At 37.9% G+C, this 25350-nt stretch overlaps 1 protein-coding gene across 1 annotated transcript; it reads left to right on the top strand.

Annotated features, from left to right (window-relative positions):
* The first annotated feature begins 16664 nt into the window (after positions 1-16664).
* Positions 16665-24627, top strand: LOC137024984 (RLA class II histocompatibility antigen, DP alpha-1 chain-like). The gene is made up of 4 exons (XM_067392972.1): positions 16665-16722; positions 21345-21590; positions 23885-24169; positions 24283-24627. The coding sequence occupies exons 1-4, from the start codon at positions 16665-16667 to the stop codon at positions 24396-24398; spliced, it is 705 nt and encodes a 234-aa protein (XP_067249073.1). The 3' UTR covers positions 24399-24627.
* The last annotated feature ends 723 nt before the right edge of the window (positions 24628-25350 follow it).

Below are 25350 nucleotides of genomic sequence, written 5' to 3'. Positions count from 1 at the left end.
GGCGCATATTTATGACGTCACATCGCCAGCCCAAAATAAAAGTCCTGTTCACACGTTAAAATCACATTCTTCTTCTTCTTCTTCTTCTTTGGGTTTTTACGGCAGCCTGCCATCCAGTTTGTTGCATTACTGCCACATACTGTACTAAATTCCCTTTATACTATATTCTCTTCTCCAATCCAGTTTCTTTTTAAATAATCTAATAAATATTTCCTGCCTTTTTGTTTCTCTGCACACTCTAAAATACCTTTAACACTTGCCTCTACCCTTCCTAAACTCTGTAGCTGGGTCATCATTTCTTGCCTCTCTTGATTAAACCTTCCACAAGATATTAAAACATGCTCAACCGTCTCTCACTCCTGACATTGTGTGCACATTCCTGTTGGGTGTTTTCCATAATATGTAAAGTACCATTAAGATTGCTATGCTCCATTCTTATTCTACTTAAAATGACTTGTTCTCTCCTACTCATACCATTATCTCTTGACACACCCACTCTGTTTCGTATTGAATATAAATGTCTCCCTTTTGTTTCATTCTGCCACTGTTGCTGCCACTTGTCCATTATTTCTTTCCACACTATGCTCTTTCCCTCTGACTTAGATAACCAACTTATCCCACATAAAAACAATACTCTTCCCCTGCCTAACTGCTGTTGTAAAAATAAATAAAATATCATAGATCAATCCTTTATGGTTTCTAGCTGTGCCTGATTTAATGCTTGAAAGAGCAGATACAGAGTCACTACATACTAAAAACTTGTTGGCGCCACTTTCTACAATGCATTCTATTGCTACTAAAATAGCAACTAATTCTACAGCATATACACTTAAAAAATCAGACGTTCTTTTACTAAAATCCACTTTACACTTTACACACTAACTCCTATTAAAATCACATAAATGTACATACAAATAATAAAACATATGTCAGCTTTATTCAGATTTTAACTCTTGGTGAAATACATCTGTAGGGGAAAGTGGGGTGAGTTGTGCCAGTTTTTACTCAAAGTGACTTTAAAGTGAGGTCATGGCAGTAATGCCTTAAACTTAAGAATGTACATATATTTCAGGATGTGGTGCATCCCTGAGAACAATAACTTTGGATCTGAAATAAATTGTTTCAGAAATATAGCTTTTGGAAAAAAAGTGGTCTCGTGGCACAACTTGCCCCTGGCGCGGGGTAAGTTGTGCCTTTGGGGAGAATACGTTGGGGTAAATTGTGCCAGTCATTTCTGAAGTAAAACAGAACAGTTTAATGTTATGAACTGTAATGCTATATGAAAGCAAGACAAATTCAATACAAAATTACTCATTTAAGGTTTATTTAGATATTGTCACCCTATTAAACAGTTGGAATAGGCTAAGTCATATTTTGTAGTTTTTGGGAAAACATAAACTTAAATACACAATATATGATATTTGTGAATCATTTCAGGTAAAAAGGCTTTAGCAATAGATGCCTGTTGACATACATAGAACGCTGTCTGTCAATTATAAGAATAACATATAAGAATACGCCACTTTCCAAATTATTATGCAAGTGACATATCAGTAAGATTTCAGTAGAATAAACATTCAGATTTTAGTTTTTCTAAGAAAATGTTTATTTATCCATGTCTTATAACTGGTATCAATCTCAGACAAAATAATTTGCCAGATCTATGGAAACCCTACTTAGAGGTTGTTCCACATTATTAAGTTAGTCACAGTTTTCATGCAAAATGGGGAGGAAGAAAGATCTTTCTGAAGATGAAAATACCTGTTTGCTGCTAAACACTGGCTTTTTTATAGCTGCCCTTTTAATACAATTAATTTTTTTTGATAGGAACTTTCATTAATAAGCCTTTATCTGACCGAGTTATGCTGCGCTCTAAATCACTCACAAATCTTATGATAATTTGATAATCTCCATTCAGTTTCACACAATATTAGTTGTTTTCATGCCTTTTGCACAACATTGCACCATTTCATGCTTTTCATCTTCAGAAAGTGCATTTTATAAGTGCGTGGCATGATGGGTTTTGGTCTAAAATCAAGAATGCCACATAGTTTAACTGCTAAAATGTAAGAGTACAATGTACAATTACAAATTAATAATATGTTGAAAATAATCATACGTGGGGGTGAGTTGTGCCACTGGCACAACTTAACCCAGGCCCTCTGGCACAAATCACCCCGGACCCTAGTTTGAAAAACTAGCGTGATCCAGCAGTTAAGAGCTAACATCATGCAAACTGTATAGACTCATTGTGTAGCCTGCTAAAGCACTAAAACATGTGTGAAATGTTTACAAACTTGCCTATAATTGTTCAGACACTACAATCAAAAAACCTTGATCATAGAAATTTTACTTTAAAAAAGGGAAACTGTTTTTTAGCTAAAATGTGCTTTCCTCTCATGCCATGTGTCTCTCTTCTTTGGAGGATGAGTAAAATGGATGGCTTTTCAAAATGATGTGGTCACATGACCAATTTCTTCTATGGTTTTCCAGAAACAATGGGTGGAACTACTTCCCCCCTGGCACAAATCACCCCATTCTCACCTATATATATATATATGTATATATTAGAGAGGGAGACAGAGAGAATGTCACAAGCCATAATTGTTTTCTTAACATGGTCAACACCTGTAGATTTGTAAACATCTGATGAATACTGCTAAAAATCTCAAACTCATCCATGACACAACATTTTAGTGTATACACAAATATTCATAAATGTCAAAATTCTATAAAAAAAAGTTCACTTACAATATTACAATATATTTTTTTATGTAAAGTCAGCAAGTTTTTTATACTTTAAGTTAATTATACAGAGATTTATAAAGCAAAATTATATTTTATATCATTATATATCACTTTAAAAAAAAAACTACATTATGATAACAAGATTTCAAGTGTTATGTAGTAATATTACGCCTGATACTAAGGCTTCAAAGCTTGTGCCGTACATCTTCCCGTCTGAGGCTTGTATTGTTATAGTGAAGTGACATTCAAAGCCTTTGTTTGCAGTGCTTCGAGAAGGGTTTTGATTTTTGGCAGGATTCTTCGACTATAAGATGTGTCAAAACCCCTCTTGAACCCAAGGATTGTCAGTTAGAGATGGTGAGTTGGAGTGGTCGGTTTGCTATTTATAGTTTGCTAATTACACTACAATAGTAAACGTGGAACCAGCTAGAAGGAGAAGGCTTTCTAAGAGTTTTTAAAATGGATCTCTCCCAATAAGGTATGTGTTTGTAGGTTGATTTCCCTGTCATGTCATTATATGTCATTATATATTGTGTTATTATTTCATAGTGTCATTGATCTTTTTACAATCTTTTTAATGCGTTTTCCATACAGATTTACTTTTAGATATATTGGTGTCTTTTTATTCCTAGTTGAAATGCTAGCTCTGTGAGAAAGAGCTGGGATATGGTGGTGAAAGATTTTCAGCCAGTCACACTGGTCGAGGATGAAAGATTCAGGGGGTTTGTCAACAAACTGGACCTACATATGTTCTGGTTACCAGATGTGTGCATGTGATCATTGATAGGTACACAAAATATATTTTCAATACATTATTAAGATATTTTCTTTTATGCAACACACAATCTCATTTAGTCAGGCTTTAAAGGTGCCATCGAACATTTAAAAAAAAAAATGTAATATAAGTCTAAGGTGTCCCCTGAATGTGTCTGTGAAATTTCAGCTCAAAATACCCTATAGATTTTTTTTTAATAATTTTTTTTTAACTGCCTATTTTGGGGCATAATTAGAAATGCGCCGATTCAGGCTGCTGCCCCTTTAATTGCTCGCGCTCTCCGCCCCCACAGAGCTCTCGACTCTATCACTGAATAAACACAGTTCACACAGCTAATATAACCCTCAAAATGGATCTTTACAAAGTGTTTGTCATGCAGCATGTCTAATCGCGTAAGTATAGTATTTATTTGGATGTTTACATTTGATTCTAAATGATTTTGAGGCTGTGCTCCATGTCTAATGGCTAATGCTACACTGTTGGAGAGATTTATAAAAAATGAAGTTGTGTTTATGAATTATACAGACTGCAAGTGTTTAATAATGAAAATAGCGACGGCTCATCTCCGTAAATACAGTAAGAAACGATGGTAACTTTAACCTCATTTAACAGTACATTAGCAACATGCTAACGAAACATTTAGAAAGACAATTTACAAATATCACTTAAAATATCATGTTATCATGAATCATGTCAGTTATTATTGCTCCATCTGCCATTTTTCGCTATTGTCCTTGCTTGCTTACCTAGTCTGATGATTCAGCTGTGCACAGATCCAGATATTAATACTGGCTGCCCTTGTCTAATGCCTTTCATAATGTTGGGAACATGGGCTGGCATATGCAAATATTGGGGGCGTACACGCAAATTTTGATATTCTAGGTATTATCAACTGGCCTGAATTCAGAGATCGCAATAGACGTCAAGGACTATAATGCTTTAAGAGCTCTCTCAGGTACTGGGGGGCTAAACCATTTAGCGCTTTGTAAGTAATTAGCAATATCTAAAATTTATACATTGTTTAATAGGGAGCCAGTGTAGTCATGACAGAACTGGGTTAATATGGTCATACTTCCTAGTTCTAGTAAGAACTCTAGCTGCTGCATTTTGTACGAGCTGTAGTTTATTTATCAGGCGAGCAGAACAACCACCCAGTAGAGCGTTACAGTAATCTATCCTTGAGGTCATGAACGCATGAACTAACTGTTCTGCATTTTTCATTGAAAGCATATGTAGTAGTTTAGATATACAGTGGCATGAAAAAGTATGTGAACCCCTTGCAGAATCTGTGAAAATGAGAATTATTTTAATGAAATAAGAGGGATAATAAAAAATACATATTTTTTGTTTAGTACTGTCCTGAGTAAGATATTTTATTTCATATAAAAGATGTTTACATTTAGTTCACAAGACAAAACAATAGCTGAATTTATTAAAATAACCCCATTAATAAGTATGTGAACCATTGATTCTCAATACTGTGTGGTTACCTGATGATCTACAACTGTTTTTTGTTGTTGTTGTTGTTGTTGTTGTTGTTGTTTTGTGATGGTTGTTCATGAGTCTCTTGTTTGTCCTGAGCAGTTAAACTGAGCTCTGTTATTCAGAAAATTCCTTCAGGTCCTGCAGATTCATCAGTTTTCAAGCATTTTTGCATATTTGAACCCTTTCCAGCAGTGGCTGTAGGATTTTGAGATTCATCTTTTCCCACTGAGGACAACTGAGAGACTCAAACACAATTATTAAAAAAGGTTCAAACATTCACTGATGCTCCAGAAGGAAACACGGTCCATTAGGAGCCGAGGGGTAAAAACTTTTGAATTCAAATATCAAGGTAAATTGTACTTAATTTTTCTTCCGGGAAACACGCAAGTATCTTCTGTTGTTTCCGAAGGGCAGTACTAAATGAAAAACAATGATATTTAAACAAAATAAGAACAATTGTGACATCTTCATCCTGTTCAAAAGTTTTCACACCCCGACTCTTAATGGACCGTGTTTCCTTCTGGAGCATCAGTGAATGTTTGAACCTTTTTTAATAGTTGTGTTTGAGTCCCTTAATTGTCCTCAGTGTGAAAAGATGAATCTCAAAATCATACAGTCACTGCTGGAAAGGGTTCAAATATGCAAAAATGCTTGAAAACTGATGAATCTGCAGGAGCTGGAGGATTTTTCTGAAGAACAGAGCTCAGTTTAACTGCTCAGGACAAACAAGAGACTCATGAACAACCATCACAAAACATAAAAACAGTCGTGGATCATCAGGGGCATATTCTTCGTACGTCACTAACTCACTTAGCTGGATTTAACTGATGGCGATTTGGCATGATCTTGGATTGTTCGGTTCTTCGACACTCATCCTGGACGTGCTGTCATAGCAATAGGTCCTTAAGCTCAAACCTGCTCGGGAGCAGGCTTATTTCATGTAAACAGGATTAGATTGCATCTTTTTAAGCGGAGGTGATGTTTAAAGTCTGTCCCAGCCTCTGCTACTTTCCCACAAGAGTACCCTAATGTAAACCAGGGACAATAATAATGATTTAAAAATAAATTTGCAAATAACACTATAATGCCGTGTAGTGTCGTAATATAGACACCGACAGTTTTACTCTGTGAGAGATTCATTCGTGAGGGAATAATAACGTAGTATTTTTTATTGGAGTGCTTCAAAGGTAAATTAGTTGCTAATTACAACATTGAAATAAAAAATTGCATGTACAAATACTAGAAATTGTGAATATAGACTAAATAATTGGGTAATCATGTAAAAAAAAAAAAAATAGTGCACATTTAATTTATCTATTATAACATTTATGTCATTCTTCTGTCATTTATTTGCTTGGCTGTTTCCTTATAAATGTCTAGAAATTTGTCAAGTTTTTCGTCAGTTGACTTTTCTCATTTTATGATGTCATTATGTTGCCGTCTTAACTCCAGCCAATCGCTGCATTGCTGATCGTGGTTTCATGTATCGATACATCTGCCCTTTTCATGGAACACGAGAACACGCAGTAATCTTAGACAACTTAATCCAGATATTTTAATACAATCTGCAAATTCGTTTGAAGAACCAAATTAGCATCTGTCAAATCATCTCGGATGCATTAAGCGAGGTACGAAGAATATGCCCCAGGTAACCACACACAGTATTGAGAATCAGTGGTTCACATACTTATGAATGGGGTTATTTTAATAAAATCAGCTATTGTTTTGTCTTGTGAACTAAATGCAAACATCTTTTATGTGAAATATCTTACTAAGGACAGCACTAAACAAAAAATAACATGCATTTTTTATTAACCCTCTTATTTTATTAAAATTCTCATTTTCACAGATTCTGCAAGGGGTTCACATACTTTTTCATGCCACTGTATTTTTAAGATGGAAGAATGCGGTTTTACAGATGCTAGTAACATGGCCTTCAAATGAAAGGTTGGTATCAAAGAGCACACCCAGGTTCCTAACTGACGACGAAGACTTAACAGAGCAGCCATCAAGTGTTAGACAATATTCTAGGTTATTACGCGAAGAAGTTTTTGGTCAAAAAATTTGAATCTCTGTTTTTTCTGAATTTAGTAGTAGGAAATTACTGGTCATCCAGTTTTTTTATATCAGCTATACATTCTGTTAATTTTTTGTCAGGATGCAGGATGCAGGAAACATAGACCTGAGTATCATCAGCGTAACAGTGAAAACTAACGCCATGCTTCCTAATGATATCTCCCAAGGGTAGATTGTACAGAGTGAAAAGCAACGGTCCTAGTACTGAGCCTTGCGATCAGTTTGACATCTCTTCATTTACCGATGCAAACTGATAATGGTCAGATAAGTATGATTTGAACCATGCCAATGCAATTCCACTACTGCCAACATAATTAGACTCTATTAAAAAAAATGTTGTGGTTGAGCACTAAGATCCAGTAACACTAATAGAGAGATACAACCATGATCTGATGATAGGAGCAAATCATTTGTAAACTAAATGGTACGGTCTAAACCCTGACTGGAAATCCTCAGAGATACCATTTCTTTCTAAAAAGGAACATAGTTGTGCTCTGCTTCAACACTTTTTGCAGCCGTTTTATTTAAATTTTATTTCTCTTGCATTGCATGGAAGCAAATGGCAGCTGTCGCACACAAGGATGACTAGTTGGTGAGTGTTTATTTTAAGTTTAGAATCTGCCCAAATTATTTGTAGATGTGCATGGACTATAAAAATGCACAAGCAAAACATAATTAATGTGCACCAGATTTATTGTACTGAACATATTGTAATGGTGTGCTTTTATTCTATTTTGGTGAATCTGATTGACCCATTGCTATGAACGTTATTTGATGTTTATTTTTGTGTGCACAGTTTGTGGTTTGTTTGTTTTTCATTTTCACCGCTAAAGTTATCATTGGGTTGTTGCTGTTGTTAAAAGTAAAATGAAGCATAATACAAGTTATACATTTTACTTATTCACCATTAGCTGCTTAAATGCATCCACAAAGGAAAAGCGTGTGCACGGTGTCAAATAAATGCTGTGGCAGTTGCTTTGCTTTGTTAGTAACAAGCATAATTCAGTTGCATTACAAATACTGAAGAGAGAAACGCACAATGCATGAAATGGTGACCATGTTCATTTAAAGGTGATACAGAGGATCTTTTCATCGACTGAGAAACCAATAAACTGTTACTGAGTTTTTGAAATGAGCGCATGCGTAAGAACAACCCCCCTCCTTCACAGCTCATTACGAGGGAGCGTAACTCAGGTAACTCATAATCGTATTAACTCGTATTACAGGTAACTCATAATCTGCAGTTGTTATTCCTGTCTCCTGACAAAAACATTGCATGCAGCGCCTGTGGAGTGTGGAAAGTTACTGGAGCGCACAGCCGCGCACGTCTCTCACAAGGAACTTAATGGCAGTGATTGACAAGCCAGAGGGCCGATTGTTTACGCGATGATCGCGTAAAGGATTGGCTGATGTTTTTAAGGCCCTACCTCATGCACAGATGATTTATATATCAGTTAGTAAAGACAGTTTAGATCCACGTGTATTGCAAAAATGTATAAAACAAAACATCCTCTGTAGCACCTTTAATGTCAACCATTTTAACAGGCAGAGGGGGTCGGATAACTATTTGTACAAAAACATAATTGTAGTGCAATATTATTAGTGCAAGTAAGAGGAATAATTAAAAAAAAAAAAAAACTTTTCACTGAAACCAATAAATTGAGAATTATTATAATTATTTACATGCATCATTAGAACTGACATTCATTTGTGGGTTGTTTTTCTTTAGTAATTTTTTAGAGTGTGGTACTCCTCAAAAAATGGAGTAATATACAAGGTAGTGTTGCATGGCACACACATATATCTTGTGAGACGCCTTTCCTTTCTCTTCTGAGAGCCGGAGAGGTAGACTTTGCAGTGGCGCTTGGTCCCGCAGTCCTGGCCAGTGGTCTGTGGCACTTCAGTGGGAAAATGCCTTGCTGTTAACCACAGAAGAGTGTCCAGAGCAGGACGGTCCCCTTTGGGTGGACACCAGGTTGGGCCATACTCCTCCAGAAGCCCTTTCATCAGGTTTGTCCGGAACTCCCGGGAAGTGATGTCCTGTCTTGTTGGTAGTAAATTACATTTTGGATGAGTTTGAAAGAATGTTGAGTGTAAGTATATTTTAATGTGCTTTGTGAATATAAGTGTTAAGGGCATGAAATATAAGTTATGGTTATTTTAGATGGCTGTGTCAATTTCTAACCTGACAGTTGGTGGTGAACAATGTGGCTGTTCAGCACAGCAGTGTCGAGCAGATAGAAGAAGATCTTCTTGTACCACTTAGTTGTTTTTCTGGAACACACAAGAAAGCCATTGACCATGTTGGCCTTGTCCACTGCCCCCATTTTTCTGTTGTATTGAAGGACATGGTGAGGCTTGACTTTCATCTCACCGGTGACTCAATCGACTTTCCCTGTGGCTGACATCATAAGTATGAGAACATCTGTCTTAGCATGCCCTTTTACCACCAGCTGTGTTCCGTTCTGTCTTCGTTCAACTTGCCCTTTTGTCATTTTTCCTGTGAAAACTGGCATACCTCTCCTGTTGGCCCACACAGTACCAAAGGCCCCCGTTCATTGAGAGAGGAGGTGCTGGAACAGCGATGGACTGCTGTACCAGTTGTCTACATAGATGATGTGGCTCTTTCCCAGATAAGGAGCAAGTAGTGGATCCAGTATAATGATCATGTCTTGCATGTATCTGGTCAGCACATAATTCAAAATGATGTTCTTCACCCTAAACCGATTTCTTTCGCAGGGATGTACTGACGGAAGGCCAGCCTGCCTTTGCATTTCATCAGTGATTTGTCCACACAGAGATCTTTAAATGGGACAAAAACATGACCAAAGGTCAGTAAATATGCTCTTTATTTTGTGCAGTGGATAATGGTGACTAGCTGTCGCACTGTTTGTGAAGTGCAGGCAACGGAAGAGGAGGAGGAAGCGGTCCTGAGAAAACAGTGACCCGAAAAATTGTGTCTCCAGCAACTGTTCAGTGCTCCAGTAATCCCGAAGAGATGGCTCTCTGATAACTCCCATCGGAAGAACTGCCACCAGGAATGAGTACATTTATTTGATAGTAGTTGGCACCCACCTTGCCATCTTTCCCTGCACTCCTGGTGCAATCTTCTTCTGGAGTTCTGGAGCATAACGGGTTGTTTCCTCCACAGCTTCTCCAACAAGCTCCTCTGTAAAAAACAGCTTGAAGCACTGGGCCTCTGTGGCAGATCCAGGAGAGGTAAAGTCAGTGGTGGCTGCCTAACCGGGTAGTGCTAGAACACTGCCTGAACCACAAACAAAATATTAATTATTAATATTATACTAACACTGCACATTGCATGTCTCCTCTGTCCCATTTCAAGTCCATGAGTTTCTTCTAATAATCTGATGAGTGGAATCAGGTGTCTTGTATATTAAAGACACAAATGCCTGTCTTACACTAGCTCTGTGATGGACCACCCTGGCATCAGCCAGGACTCTGGACCTGGCCCACCATCCCTCCCCCTGGTCCTCCTCCAGTCCACCTCCCTCCTGAGTTGGAGCGTCTGGGATCCGCTCCGTAGGGAGGGGGTAATGTCATGATCACCAGTTGGAGTGCCCTAGTTAGCCACCAGAGGGCACTCCAACCCAGACAATTGCCTCATCACTGCAGACTACATTTCCCATAACCCACTTCCTGGACTCATTATCACTCATTGTACTCAGCTGATGTCACTCATGTTATTAGTGTCTGTCTATTTATACCCTGTTGTTTCTGTCATTTGTCGTTGAGTCTTCATTTTTGTTACATGCTTGTGGAATTCCTGCTGCTCTGTTTGGATTTTGTTTCTTGTTTCTGTATGGACTGAATCTATGGTTTTGACCCTTTACCTGGCTGTGAGTATGATTTTGGATTGCCCTAATTAAAGCTGCACGTGGACCTTACTATCTTGTCTCAGTGGAATCCCTGACACATAGTCACTTTGGAAAGGTCATGCATGACGTAGGCAGAAGTACGACCCAGCGTTTACAAAACAAATGTACAAAGATTAAGTCAAATGCCCTTTACAAAAAAAAAAAAAGTAAAACAACAATGTTGGAGGATAAAATGAGATGGAGTTATTTGCTCTACTCTACCTTTTTTGAACTGGAGTACACAGACGAAGAACTTAGATGGAGGAGACTGCTGCAGTGAAAAGCCTAGGGCAGAGAAAGATCAAACAAGATGTGGTGGTTCACATGCGGTAAATGCTAACCATTGCCAACCGAGCAAGAATGTCAATGCTGCCACGACTGGACCATATCAATTCCACCGTTAGAAACAATCTGTGAGTCAGCTGGTGAGACTGTCTCATTCTCGCTGCACTACTGAACACAATTGTTTTCCACCGTTACTCAGCAACAGCGTTTTGGATGCATTTATCAGTTTGCTAAAGCTGGAGATGCCATCAGCGGCCACAAGGGCCCGTTGGCACCCTAACAGTAGATTAAGTATCCTTTTTAGTGTGACTACATGTAATATGACTATATTTTTAAAAAATTATTCACTACACACATTACTTTGATTTTACAGTCAATTCATGCTGGTGGGCATACAGGCTAGTTCTTGAATGGACACTGAAAGGAGAGAGATTAGGAAGACAAAACAGGAGGGTTCTTCCATCTTATGTTGTCAGTGCCATTAGACATTTATACCCATCTCCATCAGGACATTATGTGGGTTTCAGAAAAGCAAAAGATGCTTTGGTCTTTTGTAAGAATATATATTGTGATTACAATTAAAATGTTAAATTTTTTGATAAATAATAAAAAATGTATTGCATCTCTTAGGTAGTATAACCTATCATAACCTTTTTTAATTAATGTAATTGCTGTAGTTTTGTTTCTGTCATATTCAATGTTATTTACTGGTGATCCTGTACACGTTTTTGTTGTTGTCTCACATGTAAGTTTACTTGGAAGAATAAAAAACATTGTCATTGTTGATGTGTAAATGCAAACGATAATTTACTCATAGGGATGAGTAAATTATCAAGAAATTTTAATTCTGGAGTGAACTAATCCTTTAAAATTGAATATGAGACAGGAAGCAGGAGAGTCTGCAGATAATTTCATCACAGCATTACATTGCCTAGCTGAGCATTGTGGCTATGGAGAATTTTACAGTGAAATGATTCGGGACAGATTAGTGGTTGGACTGAGAGATAAAAGATTGTCAGAGCAACTTCGGATGGATCCTGAACTCACTTTAGAGAAGGCTGTCACACGTGTACGCCAAAGTGAGCTGGTAAAGAAACAGCAAGAGGAGCTGAAAGCCAACTTTAAAAGTGATTTAGCAACCAATGTTGATATCGTTCATGCACATCAATGACCTTACAATAAAGGACAAAGCATGAAGCAGTGTAAGAAGCCTGCTAGGATGGCAGAGAAGCAAACTGTGTTGGAAAAGTCCATCCCATGTAAGAGGTGTGGGAAAATTCATTCTCACAGCAAATTTCAGTGCCCAGCAAGACAGGCATACTGCAACCTTTGTAAGAAAAAAGTCACTATGCAAAAGTTTGCAGATCCAGAGGAATTAGTGAAGTAAACATGTCTGGTGATGAATAAGAGGATGACATGGCTTTCTTAGGTACTGTCAATACAGAGCAGAATGATAACCCCTGGCTGATAAAACTAAGAGTGAATGATGTGAGGTGCTGTTTAAAGTGGACATGGGAGCAGACATTACGGTGGTTTCCGAAGATTTGTTCAAGCAGAAAAAATTGGTAAACTGCAGAAAACCTCGAAGATACTGCTGGGACCAGGCCAAGATTCTCTGCAGGTCCCAACCACAACCCAATGTGAGGCCTATGTGATTTCGGGATTGAAAATGGCGCTACTCGGGCAGCCAGCAATCCATGCTTTAGGTATCGTAGCGAGAATCGATACAGTGAACCTTGATTTTTATGGAGTCAGTGAAAAGACAGTTTCCTGGATTATTCGAGGGTCTGGGAAAACTGCAGGGAGAGTATGAGATATCTCTGAAGCCTGACGCCAAGCCCTTTTCGCTGTCAACACCCCGTCATATTACATTGCCCCTCATGACAAAAGTGAAACAGGAATTGGAAGGCATGGAGAATCAAGGTGTGATTTCCAGAGTTGAACAACCGACTGATTGGTGCGCAGGCATGATCGTTGTTCCGAAACCAAATGGTGCAGTGCGCATATGTGTGGACCTTACAAAGCTCAACAGCGCAGTAAACAGAGAAAGATACATTCTTCCTTCTGTAGAACATTCTCTGGGTCAACTTGAAGGAGCCAAGGTCTTCTCAAAACTCAACGCCGACTCAGGATTTTGGCAGATTCCTTTGTCAGAGAATTCAGCCCTCGTCACCACCTTTATTACTCCATTTGGAAGGTTTTGCTTCAACCGACTTTGTTTTGGGATATCTGCTGCTCCAGAACATTTTCAGAAAAGGATGTCACAGATGCTGGAAGGTCTAAAGGGGGTTTTGTGCCACATGGATGATATATTAGTGTTCAGAGCATCCCAGACAGAACATGATCAACGTCTCTTTACTGTGCTGCAAAAACTGCAAAAGGAAGGTGTGACTCTCAATGATAAATGTGAATTCTCAAAGAAGAGTTTGAAGTTCCTGGGGCAGATATTGGATGAGTCAGGAGTTCACGCAGATCCTGAAAAGATGCGTGCAGTCACTCATATGAGTGAACCAACAAATGTAAGTGAAGTGAGGAGATTCATGGGCGTGATAAATCACCTTGGGAAGTTTTTATCTAACCTAGCAGAGAAAACGCAGCCTTTAAGAGATCTACTGCAGAAAAAGAATATGTGGGTATGGGGAGAGCAACAAAAGAGAGCTTTTGAGAACATTAAAAGAGATCTAAGCACACCACCTGGACTGGCTCTTTATGATCCAAAAGCGACCACAGTTGTTTCAGCTGATGCATCATCTTACGGGATTGGAGCTGTGTTGCTACAGATGCAAGGGGACAAGCAGCTTAAACTGTAGCCTACGCATCAAGAGCACTCACAAACACGGAAAGGAGAAATGCGCAAATTAAAAAGAAGGCCTTAGCTGTCACCTGGGCTTGTGAGCGCTTCTCAGACTTTCTCGTGGGTCTTTCTTTTCATGTAGAAACAGACCACAAACCTTTGGTACCCCTTTTGAGTTCAAAGAACCCAGACGCACTACAACCGCATATCCAAAGATTGCGCATGAGACTCATGAAATTCAATTAAACTATTTCGCATTTCCCAGGGAAAAACATTGCGACTGCTGATGTCCTCTCTAGAGCACCTAGTGAAGAAGAAGAACATGACAGACAGCAAAATGAAGAAGAGATGAACCTGCATGTGACCTCAGTTGTCACCAGCTTACTTGCTACTGAAAAGAGACTTCACGAAATTCAGCAACATCAGGAAGCTGATCCAGTTTTACAGCTGGTGAAGAAGTACTCTTTTGAGGGCTGGCCATCTAAAAACAAGCCATGGTGGAAGCCATGGTGCAGCCATATTTCCAGTTTGCTGGGGAGTTAACAGTAGAGAATGGACTGTTGCTAAAAGGCTGTCGTCTGTTAATTCCAAAGTCACTACAGAGTGATATCCTGGAGAAACTGCATGGTGCACACCGGGGCATTGCTAAATGTTGAGAACGTGCCAAGCAATCGGTTTGGTGGCCAGGTCTGAGCGCACAGCTGCAATCAAAGGTGGAAAAATGTGACGTATGTACAAGCCAAAGAAAACACTTTAAAGAGACATTGATTCCCACTGAATTCCCTGAAAGGCCTTGGACGAAAGTCGGTGCAGATCTGTTTCAGTGGAAAGAGGATCAATACTTGCTGGTTATCGACTATTTTTCCCAGTTTGTGTAAATAGCAAAACTGTCTTCAACAACTGCTGCAAGTGTGGTAACTCATCTCAAAAGTATGTTTGCTTGTCACGGAATTCCTACTGAGATGATATCAGACAATGGACCACAATTCAGTGCAGAATGTTTCAAAAAATTCGCTAAAGAGGTTTCTCTCATACGACATCCAGTCCCAGATATCCACAAGCCAATGGGGAAGCTGAAAGGGCAGTAAGAACGGTGAAAGATTTACTTGCTAAAGCAGCAGATCCATATCTTGCTCTTACAGAGTATCGGGCAACACCATTAGCTAATGGATATAGTCCAGCAGAACTGCTGATGGGCCGAAAGCTTCGCACGACAATCCCAGTTGTTCCATCAATGTTGAATCCTGGCTGGATGGACTTGGATCGTCTGAAAGCAGAGGAAAAGTTAAAGAGAAAGAAACAAGTTAAACAGTTTAAAAATTGACACAGAGCACATGACTTACCACAGTTACATCCAGGTGAGCCAGTGTGGATTAGTGACACTAAAGATAAAGGGACTGTGATTATGTAAGTGGAAACTCCAAGATCCTACCCTGTAGATTCCCCTAAAGGTATTCTTTGTCGGAATCGAAGTCACCTAGTGTCAACCCCAGTAGAACTGCCAGTAGAAACATTGAGTCCTAATAGAACACCTGTACTGGTAAACAAATATTCTAGTGTTGTGCCAGACACTGTGGATTCAGGAAATGCTCCAGTGCTTCTCAGCACTCCTGAGAAAAGATATCCTTCCAAAGACAGGAGACCCCCAAAGTACCTGAAGGACTTAGTGCATAGTTAGCAGGTACTATTGGGAGAACTGAGTGATTTGCTACGGGGCAGAATAAACCCCCACACTCAGTAGAAGGTGTGGGCAGTCTACCCCACCCTTCTTAGGAAGAAAAAAAAAAAAAAGTAATAATCTGTGTTCTATTTCTACAAATTTGTGTATGGAAATTGTGGGGGGGGGACAGGAAAAGAGAGAATTTGTTAAATTGTTATAAATAATGGTTATAGAGATAACAGATTTTGTGATATTGTAGTAAATTGTAAAAGGATTCTATATTTACATTCTCATGTGTCTGATGTGATGTAAAGCACAAATCTCAGAAAGGGGGATGTAGTGGTATGGTTGAATATTGCCCCCTAGTGGACAAGTGGGGGAGTTGTAGAAAAGAATAAAAAGTCGATTTTGACCTGGCTTACTTCAGCACACAATAACGATAAAATAGCCATCCTAACACAACAGTAAGTATGTTTACACGGCTTTTTAAAAATGCTGAGTGCCAGTGTTTTTGACGTGTATGTTGATTGGTCAAACACTTACATGACTGATAGTTCCTATAGTACTGGTTTAGACCCTACTCTGAAGTAGAAGCTAATTTAGTTTCCCCAAAAGGAGTTCCTAGAACTGTAATGGTAATGGATAATATGGTAATATGCGATTGACCAATCAGAATCAGGTTTTTTACAGAGCCACATAATAATTTTAGTTAATTAGATTAGTCAAGACTCAAAATGACAATATTTTTAGGCTTTAATCCAAAGTTCCTCAGTCTTTTTTAAAGTTAAACAAGTTTGTTACTGCAGTTTTGTCAGAAAATATTAGCCAACTGCCTTAACAGCTGAAAGAGGAAAAATTATATTCCTCCTAGATACAGTGATGTCACTGTCCTCTAAAAGAGGAAATAATACCTTCTTGTTTCATTTCAGTTAAAAATGTATCTAAAGACTGTTCGACTCTATCAAAATGGACCTGCACATAACCATTCTAACTCTAACCATTGTTCTTTCAACTAGTGCTGAATGTAAGTTGAAGTTTTTAAATTGCTCAGGTACTATATTCATGTGGTAAAATAGCAAACTTGAAGGTTGAAACTAATCATTTGTAACACCTATTCATTCATTCAAAACCTGCTTTTGTGCTTTCACTAGGGTTGAATGTTTCAATACGTTACACTGTTACATAGCCATTGTTTAAAAATATGTTGTGCAAGGTATTCAGAAGATTTGGTTTATAATTTATTTTCATTGACTTGGTGTTATCAACAAGTAGTCATTTTCAAAACTCATTAAAAAATGTCTATGAGAACTATGTACTGAGAACATTCTACTCGAGAACATCAAAACAAAATGTAATAATTACAACAATCCAAAATAATTCAAAAGCAATGAAGTAATGCAACAAATGTTTAGAGGTGCTAATAAGATTACATAACAGTACAATTAACACAACCTTGTGAATACATCATAATTTTAAATTATTGACTTTAAATTATGGATGAACTATGGATTTTAGTTTAATTCAGACATAGAGATATGGCAAAATAATATAATAAAGATGTAGGTAATTTACAAACCACTTTTCTCAGTAACAAGAAGAGCTTTGTTCCAGTCGTTAGTACAATTATTTTGAATTCTTAACAGAAGCATTTGGAAGTGTTTTCTTTGAGGATATATCAAACCATGTGTAGATACTATAACACTTTTTTTTTTATAGTACACACTTTCGGTAGCTTATGATTGCGGTGTGAACAATGAAAGATTTCTCAATTAAATCATCTAAAATGTACAATTCATTAGTATCAGGCTGCATTCAGGGAAGGAGTTTTTGCTGTTGTTTTTAAAACTGTAAAATGAATTAGATCAGCTAACACTTACAAAACAAAAGATTTATGTGAATTACATTGCATTATTTGAATTGCAAGGCTATATTCAGGGCCAAAGTGTGGCTCATTTTCAGTCCAGAAGCTTAATGTTTAATGCCCAAGACCACACGCACAGATGTTGTGTTACACAAATACTGTATGTTTAGTCGAATTAAAAAAACAAACAAACATTTTAACCTAGCGTCTAAAGTTTCATTATGTATTATATGTACTGCACATGGTACATAGGCCTATGTTGATTCACTCTGTGTGTGTGCATGTGTGTTTGAGAGAGAGATAGAGAGAGAACACACACTGTCTACCAAGTGACATAAGACAAAAAAAACCTTTTTGATAGCATAAGTAAGGCCCTGTTTACACCTGCTATTAAGATGTGTTTTGGTCAATCAGCTCACAAGTAGACGAGGGGGATCTGAACCTTGTTGATCTGGTATGGCAAAATGCCACCCAGACATGAAATGTGAAAAAGCCTCGATAAGGCGTGTAATGCGCAGGGCCACGATAGGCTATTTAACGTGAAAGGCCCTATAGACTGTGTAATGCGAAGGCTACGATAAACCACGTAATGCAAAGAGCCAGGATAAGCGTGAAGGGCCGTGATGATCCATTAAATGCAAAGACGACGTTAGGTCATATAATGCAAAGGGGCACTATAATCTGTGTAATACATTGCTTGGAACTTGAATGCTGAGGACGACCATGTACACAGCACCTAGATATAGGGGGCTGACGCCCCACGTTCAGCTGTGTTCGTAGAAGTACCAGTCCAAGAAGAATGTCCTATATAGAGAGAAAATGGAAGACAGCAGTCCTCTGCATCTGTAGTTATGAGAAATTTTAAACCACTGCATTGTAATTGGAAGGCAGATAGTTTAGGTAAATAAATAGAAGGTATTATTTAGTTTCTAAAAGAAACTCAGAAAGAGCACTGAAATTCGATATGCTTGGCCATGACTCCCGCTCACGGCTTGATAAAACACCACCGAAAGAACCTCATCTAACCATCAGAACCTACCGAGAGAACCCCCAAAAGAAAATTAACCAGATCAGCATGACAGATAATTGCAAGAAATATTCAAAATACACAGATAAAGATTGAGAAACCATGTCGTACATTGCCTTGCAGAAAGATAAGAATGCATTACTTTTGGTGGACCCAAAATGGTCAATATTCATATTCATGCATTTTATTCATATTTTATGTTTATCATGTGTGGCTTATGATTTATCAATATTACTTTTGATTTCATATATTCATGTACTTCTACTCCATATATCAATCCTCATCATATTTTCAAGTATGTACTTTTTATTGTACCCTTATGGTTATTCTTCTATCTTTAAGAGCATGTATGCTTGCTATATTCAATTGTTTTTTAAAGTGTTCCAATGTGACAGGTCATGTTGACACGTTTGTGGTTAGATATTGGACGCCTGCCAAGTACTGCAGAAGTGATGCTTTTCAGAATGAGTTGCTCATTTGAATCCGATCAAAATATGTCTGTTTCTATTTCTCCTGACATGTAATAATGTAAGATTTGCAAAATTCCCTTAAGGGGGTCAAAACAACCTCTATAACTATTTTTGACATGTGACCAGTTTATGACATTATGGGTAAATCCATTTGACCTCATAAGCATAAGTTTGAGTGGGATGTAAATTTCCCTATATGCTTATGGTATAATATGGACTGAGTCGTTGATAGTGGAGTTTTTTTCTTTTCCTTTGCTCTCCCTTGCTCTTCTGCTTCTTCTTTCCTATCTGCAAACATCTTAATTGTTGTTCTTTCTTTCTGTATATTCTGATCTTCATCTATTAGATAACATTCTGAAATCTGAGTATTGTATCATCATAGATGTTCGATTTCTGATTGTTATTTTACCTTTTGGTTTTATTAAATATTTTCATAATCGATTAAAGTTTGTGTGTGAGGCTAAATTTAATTGCAATGAATAAATAATTTTTCTTCAACATAATCAACTGCCTGGATCTCATTTTCTCAAGTTTTTGCATCAACTAGGGATGGGCATATCGATATGAAGTATTGATATATCGATACTGACGTTGAGTTTCGAAAGTATTGATATTCAAATAAAAATATTGATACTAAGGTGTTTTTTGTTTTGTTTTGTACCAGTGATTTTGTTTAATTAACAATAAGTTAAATGCATACAATATGCATTGAACTGGACAAATAACCTATGTTAGCGAATAATTCTGTAGTAGAAGTATTTTCCTGCTCATCTGAACACATGCAAATGTTGCAAGTCAGAACCAATCAATCACAGAGCGTTCGCTCACTGCCGACACTACATTCAAACAGCTGCATGCGTTTAACATTGTAAGAAACCATTGATGCTTTTGGGAAACGCAGCCCTGAACAATGATTAACAACAGACAGAACAACATAATATGTTTGAGTTATTTCACAACAAACAAAATGAAATAGTAGCCTACATAGTTTTTGTAATTACATTTATTTAAATTGAACATTAAAAGTTCATATTTATGTTTTGTTCTGTAACTACACTGTTAGAATACAAAGTTTGCATTTTATGGGTGCAACAGCCTGTCACTGGCAGTCCCTTATGAAACTGAACCATTACTAATTGTAGATTTCCATGGTTACCTATACAAATAAACATTTTAACCATGTGTAAACAAAAATATCATCTAATACGCCTTAATTGCAATTAAGGCGTATTGAATGTTAAAATACCTTTCAAATATAATGTTAAGTGGGTACCATTACCCATTTTACTCAAAGTAATTCAATAACTTAAATTCAGATTAGAGGTATCGTATCGGTATCGATATTGGCGATTTTGGCCTTGAAAGTATCGGTATCGTATCGAGTGGTATCGCCCATCCCTAGCATCAACTTTGATAATGCCTTATAAGCGAACTAAACCATGGCTAGCTATTGAACTCTGCAAAAGCAAGCAAACCTTTGCAAAAGGATAACAACACAACTCATGAGCTTTGAACGAATACCTTTAGTAAAGAGATAAAGCCTGCATTAGAGATGAGATGGGGCCACGATAAAGCACAAGTGGAATGCATATAACCAGGCTTAGAGTACTTCTGATGTTCGATGTGCAGTGTGCCGTTATGAACGCAAATCACAGTGACGTGAAAACTTTAATAGTTTAATAGCCACATTAATAGTTTGGGGTTCAGACTCAACATGAGCATGTTGACGCCTACCCAGAGAACCACGTTCCTGGGAGTCATGTGGGACTCGACTACGATGCGGGCACAATTGTCTCCTACATGTATCAAGGTCATCCTAGCGATGGTTTCCAGGATGAAGCTAGGCTGTGCCATCATTGTAAAGCAGTTCTAGAGGCTACTGGGGCTCTTGGAAGCTGTGCCCAACATCATTCCTTTTGGTCTGCTGTACAGACCCCTGTTGTGGTGCTCAGGTGCTTGTCTGTTTGCCACAATACCTCTTCGTTCTAAAATACTTCCAGTATAAATAAATTGTTAATTTTCCAGGCTTTTACCCCTTTATTCCCCAAACATTGTGACCAATGTAAGTAAAATGGATAGTTCTCTATCATGTCAATGTCCTGTTATTGTAGCTTTTCAGCCCTGAAAGCTATGCAGATATTTACATATGGATAATATGGAAAATCTCTATTGACATCAGCAAGAATGATTTTGTATCATATTTTCTCAGCTATCCAATGTAACTGAATTAACAATCTCAAAAAATAAGCTTATTGTATTTATGTTTTATGATGCTTAATCTTTTTCAGTTGAACATGAAGCTTTTGAATATGTTGCATGCTCTGATACGGAAGAAGAGTATTACGTTGGATATGATGAAGAGGAGGCAGGGCATGTTGACTTTAAACAGAAGAGAGGAGTATCAACATTACCCGACTTTATGGAATCTAGGACATTTCCCGGATTTTATGAAATTGGTGTTGATGCAATGGTAGGATGCAAACATGACTTACCAATACAAATTGAAAATTTCAAGAACCTGACACAAGAAATGGGTAAGATATAAGAATGTGCTATAAACATTTACTTTTTAACAAGGTTTTACATAAAACACTTTAATGTTCCTTTTGTGGAGGGTTCATAAAGGGTTTTCTTAAATAAGCAAAATCACATAAGCAACAGTGTCACAACATTATTATTCACAAAATTATGCATTATACATTCTTACTCCACAAGTTCAGGATCTTTTATTGCTATTGTTGCTTCAATTCAGGTCAATAACTGAAGAATTCATATACTGAAATCAGCTTTATATATAAAAAAAAAACATAGTGTCATTATTCACTTTAAAGGGGTGGCTAAATGCTATTTCACTTTTTTAACTTTAGTTAGTGTGTGATGTTGCTGCTTGAGCATAAACAGTATCTGCAAAGTTACAGCACTGAAAGTTCAATGCAAACGGAGATATTGTCTTTTAAAGTTATGGCAGTTTAATGCCTACAAAAAAGACCGGTTTGGACTACAACAGGATGTTGACATCATAAACCCTGCAAAACATACAACAAAGTGGGCGAGGCCATGTGGTGCGACGTGGAAGCGGAAGAGTTGTGTACACCGGACGCGAGCGGCACGGCGCATCATGTCAAAAGATAATAGAACCGATTATAATCTGTGATATTTATTTACACTAGATGCGGCGCTGAAGACAGTTTCGAGAATCTACACAAGTTCAATGCTGGATGGCTATTACTGAAAGATGAAGCAGTTCCCACTTTAAAAGCAGAACCTCCTGTTTATTGGTTTCAAACTGTGAGTACATTTTATTGTTTGTACATGTCCTTTAAACCTATAGTTCTTTTGCTACATCAAGGACATATACAAAGAGCAACTTGTTTTTGCTTCGCTAGCCAGTTAGCTAAATTCTACAAACACCAACATAGACAAACAGTTGTTCATGCTATAAATTAAACGCTACCTTTACAAAAATCTGACTACTTAGTCATGTATTCGGCTACAATAAAGCTTTAATCAGGATAAAACTGTATATTGAAAGCTAACAAACAGCAGTGACAGCTTATCTAAACACTTTGACACAAATACAAAATTAAATACCATTCACAAACGTCCTATAAAAGCTGCAATTGCGATTGACCCTCTTCATCTGGATCTAATTCGGGCTCAGTTTGGTAAAGCAATATAGATGCCATTATTTACATTTTGACTGAAGCAACGGATGGTAAGGGGCGTGTCGTTTCCGGACACTTCAGCGAATCACAATACACTGATCCAGCTATCTAATCTGAGCACATTGCGTAATTTGGAGGGAGGGGCTTCATGGAAGCAGGAAGTCAAATGTGCCGTTCATATGACTGTGGAGACAGAGGTGTAGAATAAAGGTAAAATATATGAAAAATACAGCGTTTTCAAAAAAAACTAAGCATTAAGACAAGTTAAGCTGTGCCACAAGAACACAATCAAGCCTAGAAATAAACATGTAACCACCCCTTTAAGTCAATTCAAGGCTGATCAATTTAAGTTTATAACATTTAAACTTTTCTCAATTTGTCTAATATTTTGAATGAACAGTGCAGCAGCACCGCATATCGTGGGTTAAATTGGATAGGCTAACAAAACATTAAAATGCAACAATGACATCATCATCATCATCATCACTCAGTCAACAATTTGATCTCACAGTGATCTCACCATGAGCTCAGGTTGCTCATGATGTGGTCATAATGGGCCTCATTTATGAAATGACCATATGACAGAAAACGCTGCGTACAGCCGTTTCCATGCAAATCTTGGCATTTATCAATATGGACATGAGCGGTGGCTACATTGTCTCACACAAGACAGGGGAACACAGGCTGGGATTGTGACACCCATAGGCTGAACACATTATATCCATGTGTATCACCGTTTTCACAGATTCCCGTTAGTTTACATGGAGATGGTAACAGTATAGTTTTCAAAAACCTATACAAAGTTTTCAGTTTTTATTTGAAAGTCCCCGTGAACCAGAAGTTGCAAACGACTTTTCTCCAGTGTTGTGACGTATTTCCAAGCAAAACAGAATATTGAATAGAGGGCAGGGTTTTACTTCAGCACTCCTCCTCTCCATCTCTCACTCATAGCAGACTAATGGTTGCAGAGGAGTGGTTAACACAAGCCGTCAAACTGATGTCATCTGAGGAAGTAGCTTTTCAGATTTTGATTAAAGATTCCCGCGACAAACAATTTTTTTTTCTCTGTATTAACTTGCAAAAATTAATTGTTCACTACAAGACTAGTAATATGCACTAACAAAGTAAATGGGGTCAATCAAGTTATCTGTGTTTATTTCTAGATGCACCCAAGACTTCAGTCTATCCAAAGGATGATGTACAGCTGGGTGTTCAAAACACCCTCATCTGTCATGTGACTGCCTTCTATCCTCCATCTGTCAACATTTCATGGACTAAGAATAATGTTCATGTATCAGAGGGCATGAGTTTAAGTCTGTACCGTCCAAGGACAGATCTTACCTTCAACATCTTTTCCACACTGAAGTTTACACCTGCTGAAGGAGACATTTACAGCTGCACGGTGAACCACAAAGCCCTCCAAGGTCAACCTCAGACCAAAATATGGGGTGAGCATAATTTTTTTTTTAAATAGAATGAACATTACACTTTTATTGTTTTAATCACCTGTTTATTATTTTAATCACCTGTTAATCTTTTATCCTATGGATGTATTTTCCAGATGTTGATGTTGCCCTCCAAAGTGTTGGTCCAGCTGTGTTCTGTGGAGTGGGTCTGACTATTGGGCTGATGGGAGTAGCTGTGGGAGTGTTCTTCCTCAATAAAGGACACAACTAACTGACTATGAAGCTATAGAAGCAAACTTTTAAAAAAATATCTAGTAATTGTTTTATAACTGAGCAATTTGAAAACAATGCTAAAGTTATAACAAATTTCATTCTGCATGACAGGTGACAGTTGATGTTAAAGGTATATGAATACATTTAGATTAAATCTACATTTTATTGCCTCTCAAATACTTCTGTAATGATTCGTCACCCAGGCTGGGATCAACAGGCAGGGTCAAACGGGCAATGGGGAATGGTGAGGGACAGACAGAATCGTAGTCAGGGTACAGGCAAGAAGTCAGGGCAGGCAGATATCACTCACAGTCCAGGTAACAATAAGCAGTCCAAAGGTAGACAGCAGAGAATCATAAACGAGAGGCAAACAGGATCAATAACAGTCAGGCAGTCAATACAAGAAAACGCTCAGAAATGTACACCGTGGCAACACAAGACTTCGCAAAGTTGATGGGTAAGTGAGAGTCTTCAATAGTCCGGTTGATGAGCTTCAGCTGGGTGTGATGATTAGTCCAAGGTATGGGGCTGATGAGAAATGTAGTGTGTGTGTGTCAGTATTCGGGAGAGGGTTTGTTTGGGTTTGGGTTGTTTTAAATATTTAAAAAAAAAAAATAATATTTCGTAGAGTTGTTTGTGGTGGGGTAAATTAAACACGATATGTGGTGACATCACAATCATGTTGCATTGTGGTATATTGGAGCTGCCTGAAGTGTGCATATGAAGTAGACCGTCAATGGTTCCCAACGCAATTCAAAATGGTGGCAGGGATTCCCCTGAGGGAAATTGCCTAGGGAAGTTGAAGTTACTGAGGGTTTTTCAACAGGGAAGTTTCTGTAAGAAGAAAAAAAAAAACTACACTACAGCTTTTTATTTAAATTAGGCACTGGGTAATGCAACACTTGTTCAGATAGGTAGCTGGACAGTGTTTGAGTTGATAAATGAAAGGA

The sequence above is a fragment of the Chanodichthys erythropterus genome, chromosome 8, assembly GCF_024489055.1.
Source record: "Chanodichthys erythropterus isolate Z2021 chromosome 8, ASM2448905v1, whole genome shotgun sequence".
Lineage (NCBI taxonomy): Eukaryota > Metazoa > Chordata > Actinopteri > Cypriniformes > Xenocyprididae > Chanodichthys > Chanodichthys erythropterus.
Note: the sequence above shows the minus strand (reverse complement) of the source record. Positions and strands in the feature narration are given on the sequence as shown.